Source organism: Rhincodon typus, chromosome 4, assembly GCF_021869965.1.
Source record: "Rhincodon typus isolate 14 chromosome 4, sRhiTyp1.1, whole genome shotgun sequence".
In the NCBI taxonomy this organism is placed as follows: Eukaryota; Metazoa; Chordata; class Chondrichthyes; order Orectolobiformes; family Rhincodontidae; genus Rhincodon; species Rhincodon typus.
In genome coordinates, this window is record NC_063335.1 from 7,435,178 (window position 1) to 7,448,587 (window position 13,410).

Below are 13,410 nucleotides of genomic sequence, written 5' to 3' on the forward strand. Positions count from 1 at the left end.
GAGGTAGAGAAGGGGAGGATGATGTTGTGCTGCAATGACAGTATGATTAAATTATGCTGCACGCTCTGAAGCTTTGATGAATGAGTGGCAATCTCACTGAAACGTACAAAATTCTGAAGGAGTTTGACTCCACACATACTGAGACATTGTTGGCTGTTGGGTTTTTCCCCATAAAGTCCCGCAAGGGAGACTCTTAGAAAAGCCCATGGGATCCAAAGAAATTTGGCAAACTAGATCCACAATTGGCTAAGTGGCAGAGAACACAGGGCGATGGTTAAGGGGTATTTTTCCACCTTGAAATCTGCATCCACTGGGTTCCAACAGCCATCAGTGTTGGAGATTCTTTTAGTTTGCAATTTATGTAAATGATTCAGATTTGAATGTAGCAGGGTTGATCAGTAAATTTGCAGATCATACAAAAATTGGTGGTGGTGGAGGATCAATATTAAGGAGGACAGATTACAGGAAGATATAGACAGGCTGATCAGTGGCAAGTTGAATTCAATCTGGATAAGTATGCCGCAAGGACAAAAAAGTGAGGTGACCTGGGTAGGACAAAATAGGCATGAGCATACATGATGAACAGTAGGACCCTGGGAAGCACTAGGAAACAGATGGACCCCGTTGTGCTTGTATACTGGTCCCTTAAGGTATCAGGGCAGGTGGATAAAGCAGTTAAGGTGGCATAACATACTTGTCTTTATCAATCGAGGAATGGAGTTTAACAACAGAGAGGTTATGCTGATACTGTGTCAGATGTTGATTAGGCCACAGCTTGAGTACTGTGTGCAGTTCTGAAATCCATATTTTAGGGGAGAATGTGATAGCACTGGACAGGATGTGGAGGGCATTTACCATGATGTTGCTTGGACTGGAGAGTTTTAGTTACGAAGAGAGATTGGATAGACTGGGATTGTTTTCCTTAGAATAAAGGAAGAGAGAAGGGACACAATTGAGATGCATAGGATTATGACGGGCACAGATAGGAAAAACAGGAAGAACCTTTTCCCCTTGATGGAGGGATCAAAGACCAGGGGGCATAGATTTAAGATAAGCGGCAGGAAGTTGAGAAGAAATGCAAGGAAAACCTTTTTCATCCAGGGGTGGTGGGAATCTGCAACTCACTGACTGTAATGGTGGCAGGAGCAGAAACTCTCATACGTTGAAGAAATATTAACATGTGCACTTGCAATGCCAAGGCATACAAGGCTATTGGCCAAGTGCTGGAAAATGGGGTTAGAATACTTAGGTGGTTGTTTTTGATTGGCACAGACTCTATGGGCATTTTTCTGTGCTGTAGATCCCTGACTCGAATCTAGAGAACAGGGCCACAATCTCAACAATAAAGAATCAATCATTTGGGATTTCACAAAGGAAAACTTCCTTCACTTATAGGGTTGTGAATCTTTAGGTCTTCTGAGTACTGCATCATTGAATACAACCATGGCAGAAATACACAGTTTCTAAAAAAAAAAAAAAAAATTTTCAAGGAGAGAGATCACTTATGGAGCAGAAGTGGCCCATCAGGTCTGTTCACCATTCAATAAATATCATGGCTGATCTGCCTTTGGGATTAATTCCACTTTCCTGCCTGTCTTCTGTAATATTTTGCTCACTTGTCGATCAAATCTGAGCTACAGAGATTTGAATATGCTCAATCTACATTTCAGTCTTCTCAAGTCAGAAGTTATTCCTCCTCCTCACAGTCTTAATTCAAAGACCCTTCATTATTAAACTATGTCCCCTACTTTTAGACCGCATCACAAGGGGAAACATTCTCTCAGCATCTACTTTGTCAAGCCTCCTCTGAAACTTGTACGTTTCAACAAGGTCATTGCTCACTCTTCTCAACCCCAATGAATATGGGCCCAACTTTTCCTCAGGAGCTAATGCATACATTCCAGGATACAGCTTGATGAACCTTCTGAACTGTTTCCAATGCAAAATATCCATTAAGAAAAAAACTGTACCACCGTACTGCAGGTGTAGTCTCACCATGTCGTGCATTGCCAATAGTAAGGCTTTCCGATTTATATACTCTACCTCCCTTGGAACAAAGGCTAACATTCAAATTGCCTTGACAATTATTTGCTGTGTGTGCATACCAACTTTTACAAGGCCAAGTCTACCTTGATCCCTCAGTATTGCAGCGTTCTGCAGTCTCTCTCAATTTTAATAAATATTCTACTTTTCTACTCTTCCTGCCAAATATTTTCCCACATACTTCATCTGGCAATTTTTTTCCCCGCATTTCAGTCACTTAACCATCTCTGTCCCTTTATAAATTTTGTATCCTCCTCATAACTTGCTTTCCTATTTTTCTTTGCATTGTTAGCATATTTGGGTACAATGCAACCTGTCACTCCATGCAAACCATTAAATATAACTTGTAAATAGTTGTAGACGTAGCAACAATCCCCAAGACATTCCACCAATTATAGTTGTCAACCAGAACATGATCCATTAATCATGGCTGGCTAATGAAAAGGAAACAATCTTCTGTCCATTCTAATATACTACTCTCAAGACCATGGCTCTATTTAGTGCAGTAGTCTTTTATATGGCACCTTATCAAATGCCTTTTGTAAATCTAAACATCTATGACCTCCGCTCATTCCCTTTTATCGACCTTGTTGGTTATATCCTCAAAGGAACACTTAATAAAATTTGTCAAACATCATTTCCCTCTCAAAAAGACAGTGAGATGCAACCTGAATTATCATTTTTTAAATATTCTGTTACCATGTCCTTAATAATGCATTCTAGCACTCTCAGAATATATTGGGTTACAGTACTAGACAAACATGCCTACAGGTACGTGTTTTGTGCCATTCTACTTTCTTAAATAGAAGTGACACAGACTGCTTCCAATTCACTCGAACTTTTCCAGAACCTCGTTAACTTTGGAAGCTTACAACCAATGAATCAAGAGCTTTTGTGGTACAGTGAAAGTGTAGATCCAGTAGGCCCAGGTTCAAGTCTCGCCTTAAAGGGTGAGTCCAAACATGTCTGAACAGGCTAATTGAAAATATCTACATCAATGCATCCACTATCTCTAACCTGAGCCTACCGTAACCCTAACTTCCTTTAAGGACTTAGATTGCAGGCCATGAAGTCCAAAGAACTTGCCAGCCCTTATTACCATTAGTTTTTCTGGTTTATTTTCCTCAAGCGACCATGTTCATTAAGTTCCTCCCTTCCCTATATCTTTTGATTTTCTACATGTATTTCAATTATTCTTGTTATGCTGTCTGTGCGTTCAACTGTGAAGACAAATTCAAAATATTTATTCAATGCCTCTGTTACCTCTGCATTTTAGGGGAAGTGGTGGCACAACGGGAGTGTCACTGAGCTAGTAATCCAATATCCAGCCTAATGTTGTACAAAGAGGTAGTAAGAACTGCCAATGCTGGAGTCAGAGAGCCATTTCTGAAGAAGGGTCCCGACCCTAAACGTCAGCTTTCCTGTTTCTCTGATGCCGCCTGGCCTGCTGTGTTCCTCCAGTTCCACACTGTGTTATTAATGTTGGACAAACATTGGTTTGAATTCCAGTATGGAGATGATGAAATTTAAACTCAATAAAATCTAGAATTAAAGGATAATTTAATAGTAACAATTGTCGATTGTCATTGATTCCGATTTGATTCGCTAATGGCCTTTAGGGAATGCCTACAGGTGATTTCAGACTTTTTAAATTGCTTTCTGAAATGGCCTAGAGAGCCAGTCAGTTCAAGTGAAACTCAGGATGGGTAACAAATGCTATCCAGCCAGTGACAGCCACCATCACATACAAGACAGATAGACACTTTTTTAATTTACCAGTCTCATCCTCTAAAGGGACCACTGCTTCCGAGCTACCCTGTCCTTTTACATTTCCTTTTTATAGAAGCTTTGACTGTTTACGTATTGCTTGCTAGTTTCCTCTCATACTCCAATTTCAGTTTCTTCACTATTATTTTGATGATTTCTCACTGGTTTCTAATCTTTTCAAAATCTTTAGCACCTCTGCTAATCTTTGCAGTATTGCATAATTTTTGTTTCAATTTGATACAAATCTGTAACTTTAACTTGCCGTAGATAATACATCCTTCATGTAGTGCCAGTCTTTCTTTCTTAATGAACAATTTTTGTTAGAGCTATAAATGCCTCCTTAAAAGACTACCATTGCTTCTCGACTGGTACTGGCTTCTCAACAAGACCCTGCACTGACCCTTGGGTACACAAATTGGCTTTTCTAATCAAAATAACTGCCATTAATTATAACATCCTGTCCGGCAATCACGCTGCAACAAATTCTTTATGACTGGAATTTATAAAGAAAACTGTGAATCATGCATTGCTACTCAAAGTTAAATTTCTGGCAGGTATTCCACTGTTCTGCAACTTTGTCCTTGCTGATTACAAAACATGGTGCTTACTAACAAAAGCAAGTACTTAAGTGATTTACTTCACAATTGCTTAATTTGTTCCTCGGTGTCTCCTACAAATTTCACTTCAAGATAAAAGAATTATCTGTACTATTATTGTACAATTATTTATTGTTGCATCATTTAACATTGATAGTTTCAATAAAATATATGCTGCACAAGTTGTACAACTATACCAACTTAATTAAGTCACTGTATAACTGTAGTGCCAAAGCTGTGTAGGTGCTGACTAAATTTGAACTTGGCACTGAAATAGCATAATGCTTTCTACAGATGTGCAAACTAACATACTGCATTGTTGCCTGGTATTATTTCTCTTATGCCTGAATGAGATATTCAGCTGCAGATCATTTTTCTAACCTGGATCAGCAATTTTCCTTCTCTGAAAATTTGGAATGTAGATTGTTAAGCGAGGGACACTGACCTGAAAAATGAAAAACTACATGGTCACGAAAGGCCCTTGAGGAGTTAAAAGTAGACTTTACATGTCTAATGTGCTATGTAGCACTATTGGACACCAAAAGCAAGAATGTTGATCACTGATAAATACTGAAGGTTTTAAAATTCGATGTCAATATGAATATAAAATAATTTAAACAAAAGACATCCAGCAAGGCAGTAAGCATATACAAGTTGGAAATAAAACCCCAAAAAAAAAAATTCACTTAAGTTACTGTTGTCAACCAGAAAACAGAACGGATCCTTAACCAAGGAATACTTGATAAGAGCTACAAATTCTATAAAGACATTCTAAAAGTGTAAAGATGCAAATTGTAAATTCATCAGATAAACCACAAGAATATTTCATATTTAGCTAGATGTGTAAACAAAAACTAAACATGGTTTTGAGTCACAAAGCTCTTGTTGGCAATTTAAATGGGTCAACTGTAAACAAGATGGCTCCTGCAATCACAGTGCCTTGAGTGTTTTTCTCCATCTCTGATACCATTTAATTGACATGCAAAAAATTAACTCAAACGCAAAATTTAATTGAAATGAGACTATATACTCAGAATCAGGAGTCTGTTCTGAATTAATGCATAATCACTAGAATAATAGAAGGCCAGATCACCTGGGTCAAGATACAAATTTAGGTCAGATGAGCCTTAAAAAATTAAGCCATGGTGCTCCAAGAAGTTCACTAAAATTTATTTGGCATAAGCATCAAGTTGTACTTTTGGCCATTTGAATTACCAATTCAAATAATTCTGAACAATATTGTAGTATAAATAACACAATAAAACTTTTTGTAATTTACCTCTATATCTGTCTGAAAATTAAACAAGTCAATCCGCTGCCAGTTGCTGCCATCCAATGCTAGGATATTCCATGCCTGCAAAATAGTTGAGCAATTATAGCATATTTGTCAGTGTCACATCAACATCAAAATAAATAGATCTCATGGGCAATCCAGTTTCTGGGTTTTGATGGTCCAGCACATTACAAAATATGCTTAAAATGCAAATAACTATTCTCTGTAGCTCAATTATTTCATTTTCGTGTATGCTCACAGTACACTAAAGTATTTCCTTAAAATGCAAGTACTTTGATTCTTGCTTCCTCTTGCTGCAAAATTTCACTGTTACCATTTTAAGATGTGGATCTATGGACTTGAATAGCTTGACCAATTAAAAGAACCATGGGTAAAACTGATCAACTTGTGCAAATTGTGTTCAGCCTGCAGGAAGCAGGAACTGAGTTCTACGAATGGAATGAATGAATGATCTACCATATGAGGGAACTGCAGAATGATAGAAGCAGGAACTGGTCTTGGAAACATCTGCAGGCGATGGCAACAGAAGCCTGTGGGAATGTACCAGCCGAAGATGATCAAGATTGTATCTTGTAAATATTATTTAACCACAGCCAAAATGTTGATCGGTACTGAAGACCTCCAATCGTAGAAGGAACCCTGAGTCAGTGATTCAGCAACAGAACAGGAGCCCCAAAGCTGAGACTGAACACCTGAGGTCTTAACAATTTTGTTCACATTGTAGGTGTTTATATCATTCATTTTGCTTGAATAAACTATAAAAGACTTGTATCAGTCTGTGTGTCATTTGGAAAGGCACAGCCAAAGAGACTATAATAATATCAGAATGTATTTACTGACAGAAGAAAGCAATGTTCTTGAAACAATTGTTAGCAAGCACTGCTTAAAGAGGATTTTCCTTATGGTTAAGTATCCAATTACTACCATGAGTCCAGGTAGGCAACCGCCTCACTGTCATTGGTTATGATTCAGGACAGAATCAAGGCACCTCAAATATTTTCTTAGTCAGCAAGATGAGAAAAACCTCAAATATTAGCAGCTGTTTGGTGTCATTTAAATTCTATAATTCACTTAGAAATAAATTCTTACATTCTGACCTTTCCCTGCTTCTTTAACTCCAGTTATTTCTAAAAGAAGAAGTGTTAAGAAATTGGGTATTTGGTTCACTTTGAAGTAGCTGTTTCATGGTGATTGCCTTGAAATAAAACTTTGACTGCATGTTTTCTGCCATTGGTTACCCCTTATTGGTACAGTATGACTGTTAAAATATCCGGTTCATTAAAATCTAAACGAGTCACAGAACAGGCAAGTGTTACATAGTTTTAAAATTCATATGTGAGCAAAGAATACAAAATTCTGGAAGTATTCAGCAAACCTGGTAGAATCGCATAGAAGAGAAACCAAATTAGCATTTCAGGCTTGTAACTTGCCATCAAAACTGAGAATAGTTAGACATGTAATAATAATGAGCAAGTTCTTCATCCTTGCATAAATCATGATACAACATATAGATTCTTATGTCAAAATAGCAGGATCTAGCTTTTTTCTAGATGTCTTACATGTGAATAACACAATAAAAGAACTCTTCTTAATATTCCTCCCCTACATAGGTGTAACTAAAGAGACATCTATTTGGAACCCTAATTTGCAATCTGTTGTTCCTTTCAGTTCTTTCCTACCAAGCAGCATGGCGTAAGCAATTTAAATGTAACTAATGGGAATTCACAATTCTTGAAGTATGCAGATTTGATATCAAATAAAAATTAAAACATTAATTTAGATTTGTTAAATAGTGCCAAAAAATTAAGAGCGTAAACTGACCAGCAAACATGGGAGTGATAAGTCAAACGCTGCGGGTTAACATATTTCCAAAAACTGTGCTCAAATTCAACCCTTTGCTTCAACTGCCAACTCATTCTTTGCCTCAACCTCCATTACTCAAAAAATTTGTTAATCATATCACAGAAAGATAACACTTAGAGCAAATAACTAAAATGTTCATGCAAGTTAACCTCCAAGGACCAGAAATGGAAATTAAAATGTTCAATCTCAATCCTAAATGTAGTAAATGCTTGAACTAAAAATATGCGAAATTCTGTATTTCCCTCATGTTCTTTTAACGTACAATTTTGTCCATTGCTGCATTCTCAACAGTTAAATCTCACTGATTAAGGAGGTGCACCGTGACCCTGCTGTTCACATGTCCCTGACACCATATTACCCTCACCACACTACTGTCAACTCATTTAGAGCAGACATTTTTTTTCCATGAAGTCTATTGGATAACATTGTACAGTCCAGCACTAAGAAGATCCAGATCATAAATGTTTGTCGTTAATCACATTTGATGATATTACATAACTGTTGTAGAGGCACTGGGTAAGAGGGCAAAATAAGAGGTTACACTATCAGGAAAGAACGAGTTTCTTATCAATTGAAAAAGGCGGTTCAATCCTGATCAAGATCTTTAATATCAAAAGGTTTTGATAAAGTAGATCTCAGTATCATAGAATTGTTAAAATATAGAAAGAAGCTATTCAGTCCGTTATGTCTATATCAGCTCTCTAAACGAGCATCTCCTCTAGTGCTATACTCCTGCTTTCTCTTCATGACCTGCACATCTAATTCTCTTATGAACGTCTCAATTATAGAAAGAGTGAATGTTTCCATTGTGGAGACAAGCAAAAACGCCAGGTCATTAATATAAGACAGTTATTAAAAATTCATTAAATAGGGAATTCAGAAGAAATTTCTTTACTGTGGAGTGATAAGGACAATAAGAAATTTCACTATTTTACTGACATTTACAGCACAGAATGAGGTCATTGTGTCCATTGCGTTCATGCTGTCAACAAGTGAACATAAATTAATCACACATTGCAGATCTTGGTCAGTAGCTTTGCAGTTTATGGCACTTCCAAGTGCATATCCAAATACATTTTAAAATGTTGGCGGGTTCTGCCTCAGTTGGTTACACATTCCCACTCACGTCACCTCTAAACCTTCTACCCTAAATCCATATTCACATCCCCTTAACCAAGGTGAATACAACCTTTATATTCAGACCCTTCAATATTAGATTACAGATTTCCCTTCAGTTGCCTCACTATCAAAAAACAAACCCTGGTTTATGCAATCTTTCTAACCAAACTTCTTTCACAGCTGATATTTTTCCCAGCCCTGGCAACATCCTCAAAATCTCCTCTGTACTGTCTCCAGGGCAATATCATCTTTCCTACAGCAAAATGCAGTGACCAAAACTGCAGAGTTCATTAGCTCTGGGCCAAAGTATTTTATACAGTTCCAGCACAACTTCCCCATTTTATACCTTGGCTAATAAAGGAAAAGTATCCTATATATCTTCTTCACCACCTTGTCCATGAAGGTTGCTGGGCAAGTAGACATGTACTGCAAGGTCCCTCTGTTTCTCTACTGTTTCCTAATATTTATTGTATTTTTGCTTGCCTTGTTGCCTTCCTGAAATGTGTTATCCTTCCATTTTCCTTCATTTTTCTCTGCTCTGCCCAACTGACTAGCCCCTTGATATCTCCTGTATTCTACAATTTCTGCAGCATGATTAAACCATAGAATGATACAGCATGGAAACAGACCCTTCAGTGCAAGTCCTCCAAGCTGACCAGATAGCCTAAACTGATCTAGTCCCATTTGCCAGCATTTGGCCCATATCCCTCCAAACCCATCCTATTCAAGTACCCATCCAGATGCCTTTTAAATGTTGTAACTGTACCCGTCTCCAGCATCACCTCTGGCAGCTTGTTCCATACACTCAACACCTTCTGTATGAAAATGTTGCCCCTTAGATCCCTTTTAAATCTTTCCCCTCTCACCGTAAACCCATGCCCTCTAGTTTTGGATTCTCTTACCCTGGGAAAAAGACCTGACTATTCACCCTATCCATGTTCATTCTTTTTTTTCCAACCTCCAATGCACCAAGGAAGAAAACTTTAGTTTATTCAACCTCTTCTTACAGCTCAAACCCTCCAATCCCAGCAATATCCTTGGAAATCTTTTCTGAACTCTTTCCTATAGCAGGGAGACTAAAACTGAATGTAGTATTCTAAAAGTGGACTCACTGATGTCCTGTACAGCCGCAACACAACATCCCAATTCCTACACTCAATGCACTGACCAATAAAAGCAAGCAAGCCAAATGCCTTCTTCACCATCCTGTCTACCTGCGACTGCATAATCCAAAAATTTCTTAATCATAGCTCATGCACAACCCCAAAATTATTAATATATACTCCAAAAAGCAAGGAACCTAAACTGAGCCTTGCACAACCTCGCTAAAACAACTTTCCAGGCACAAAATAACCCGTGTCCTTTGCTTCCTGCTTCTGAGCCAATTTTGGATCCAACTTGCCATTTGCTTTCAGATCCTAGGAGCTTTTATTTTCATGACAAGTCTACATGTGGGGTTAAATCAAGAGCCTTGTCTTATCTTCATTGACCGTGCATTACTCCCTCAAAAATGCAATCATATTAAACCAAATAATTGCAGAGCTCCCTACCACAGAAACCACATAGCTTTTAAGGGAGGCTATATATGTGACTGAGGGACAATAAAGGGTTGTGCCATTTTAGTTAGATGAGGAAGAATGGAAGGATGTTCAAGTGGAGCAAAACTACCAACCTGGGCTTATGGATCAAATGGCCTGCTCCCAAGTTGTATTTCTTACGTAAAATTAAATATCTTACACCAAACATTTATTTTGCCAAAATAGGTTCACATTTGGAGTCTCTCGCTCATTCACCTTGCAGGGAAAACTTTATGCTCCTTATCAAGGATAGACCAGAGGCAGGCAAATTGGGTTACTGCACATTTTCCTTAACGTCACAAGCCAGAAGCGTCATTGCACCTCATTGTTAAACTGTTTTCTTCAGTGGTATCTGAATGCTACAAAGGCAACTTAAAGTTACCTTAAAAGCATGTCAATAATCCAGTAACACACAAAACCAAAGTAATGTATACCATTCAATAAAACTGGCAATTGCCTGTAATGAAGACATTAAGGCAGAAATTGTTCAGCTACAGCCCTGAATTGAATTACAAGATTCACACCGAAAAACAACTTAAATCCTATGACTAGTCAGAAAATAATCAAACAGACCTACAACTTCAAGAACATATGATAACATTTCAGCATTTTATCTTAGCAATAAGTCAAGTAATCCAATGTAATTATGTTTCCTTTTAGAGATATAATTTTCTTTAAATCATATCTCTAAGTGTTAAACAGGTAACTTCTCATCAGGGGAACAAGTTATTTGATGCTGGTAAGTGGCAGCGGGTTATAAAAGAAAAGCAAACCTTCATATTTTAACTGATAAATTTCAAAATCAGTTTGAAATTCATACATAAAATACAAAGAAAAAATAACCACACTAAGAATTGCCCATGGAAAATGTACAAGGTTGATGGTGCCCTGAAGATAAACAATAAATTGATCTCCATTCAGTTCAACTACAAACATACCAAAAGACTTCAGGGCAAAAGATTACACTCCAAGTATTAATCTAACTTTTCTCCTTGTATTAAAAAAAAAGAGAAAGTGCTAGAAAAACTCTGCAGGTTTGGCAGCATTTGTCAAGAGAGAAAGTTACCATTTTAGTTCAATTTTATTCTTTGCCAGATTAAAAGTCAAACATTAATTATTTCTCTCTCTTGCAGATGCTGCCACATCAGCTGAATTTCCCCAGCATTGCTTTTATTTCAGATTTCCAGTATCCACACTAATTCGCTTTTGTTTTCTCCTTGTAGATAGCAACAGACCTTTGTCTATTTCCAAGATTTTTTTTCTACCCAAAAGCATTATTAAAACAAAGAAACACTTCTAAGCCAAAGCTTCAGGTCTGCAGCTAGGCCCGAGCGTCTGAAGGAGGACAAGTGGCAGTCTCAGCCCAGCGTGGGGGTCTCTCGGGGTGGCTATCTTGTTCCGATGTAGTGGTTTTGTCCTGGCGTTGAGGTCTCGTTCCCGTGCGGTGGTCTTCTTAGTCTTCGGTTTCCAGGTATTCCAGCGGCCTAGCAGGCGGTCTCATTCAGGACTAGCAATCTTCTTCAGCAAAGGTTCTGGCCTAGTATTCCAACGGCCTCATCCCTGCTGCGTTTTCAGGGTATTCCATTGTTCCTTAAATTGGTTTTCCCCGAGCCCAGGAGCCGTTAGCTGAGCTGTGCCTTAATTTTACTTTTTTTAAAAAAATTGATGAATGACTTCTTGTCGTTGATATAGGCACGTGGTGGGACAATTTATAAATTTTTTCCCTATTTTTCATGTACAAGTACACATGACAACAAATTTCTATTCTATTCAATAGAACTAAATACATTGTTTGTTCTTCGCTTCCCTTCAAGCAACTGGACTGCTATACAAACTGCTAGTGTGTTCTTCCCCTTTCACTTCTGTAATGTTAAAAAGATATGCTTAACAACTGAATTAGTCAACAATTACTGCCTTCATGAATCAAGTTACTTTGACTGTAAGCAATTACTAACCATAAATATTTAGTGCATGATATTGAAATAGCAAAATCATTCAGCTAACATATCCTTGCTCACCTGATTTTACATGTATTTTAAGAAACAACTAAAAGTACAATACCGTACCTTGGAAACCTGAGCACACCGACACAAAGTGACAACATCCAAGAAGGAAAATATTCTATAAAAACAATGAAAACAATACATTATAAAAATTGCAACTTACAGCCGGACCTGGAAGAGAAACATTTATCAAAGAAAAAAAAGGACTGCCACAATTATGTTACTGGAGAGTCTGTAGAGAGCTTCTTAAAACAGACTGTTGCATTAAAACCATGAAGTTTCCAATATACAAGTTTCCATTAAGTTCCAGCAAATCCTTATAAATGTTTGTTTTGTGGTAAAATTCTAAAATAATACTGAATTTCATTCCTCAGATTTTGAATTGGCTTTCACAAACATAGCCTCGAATGAAAAAAAAGGAACATTCCATTCCTAAATATTTCTGGGGACTGAAGCTGGGGCAAGGGACTGAAGTAATTGAATGACAGGCATGAAACTAATGATATCAAACTTTCTCTGGTATAGGAGATAATCAAAACTCAACTGCTGTTTGCACTGAAGAGGAGAACAAAAATGCTTCTTCGATTTAAATAATTATGGCAGGAAATCAGAAGATATCCCATCACCATGGGATGAACAAAATTGCTAATTAGATGCAGAAAGCTCAAACAAAATATCCAGCATGTTATGATTAGATTTATTCATTCAGACAGAGTGCAAGACTCACTGCCAAGGTTAGCATTTATTGCTTATTGCTGATTGCCTTCAAGACAGGGTGGTTAGCCAACTTATATACTGCAGTAAATATAGTATGGGTACACAGTTGTTGGGAACACAGCTGATGTAAGTAAAAGTATATTTGCATTTGACTGCATGAGGTCTTTTCCCTGCTTCCCTTTCATGTCTTTTCAAGGAAGTTGCTTAGTGACAAGAACAAAATTTGTGACAACAGCAGCACTCCAGTTCTTAGTTATTGTCCTGGTTGAACACCAGCAATATAATCTCAACCTTCACACAATTATGGGGACAAGAATGGAGGTCAGTATGATTTATAAATCAAACTGAGCACAATTTGCGGTAGAGATAGTAGGAACTGCAGATGCTGGAGAATCCGAGACAACAAGGTGCAGGGCTGGATGAACACAGCA

General features: G+C 37.7%; 1 protein-coding gene across 1 annotated transcript in view; it reads right to left on the minus strand.

Annotated features, from left to right (window-relative positions):
- The window catches only part of LOC109929992 (F-box and leucine-rich repeat protein 2), a 136,380-nt gene that overhangs the window by 81,353 nt on the left and 41,617 nt on the right, over positions 1 to 13,410 (minus strand). Inside the window, exons 3-4 of the mRNA XM_048595635.1 lie at positions 12,326 to 12,380; positions 5,686 to 5,760 (exon numbers count right to left, since the gene is read on the minus strand). Of these exons, the coding sequence (XP_048451592.1) occupies positions 5,686 to 5,760; positions 12,326 to 12,380 (130 nt within the window). The remainder of the gene's footprint in view (positions 1 to 5,685; positions 5,761 to 12,325; positions 12,381 to 13,410) is intronic.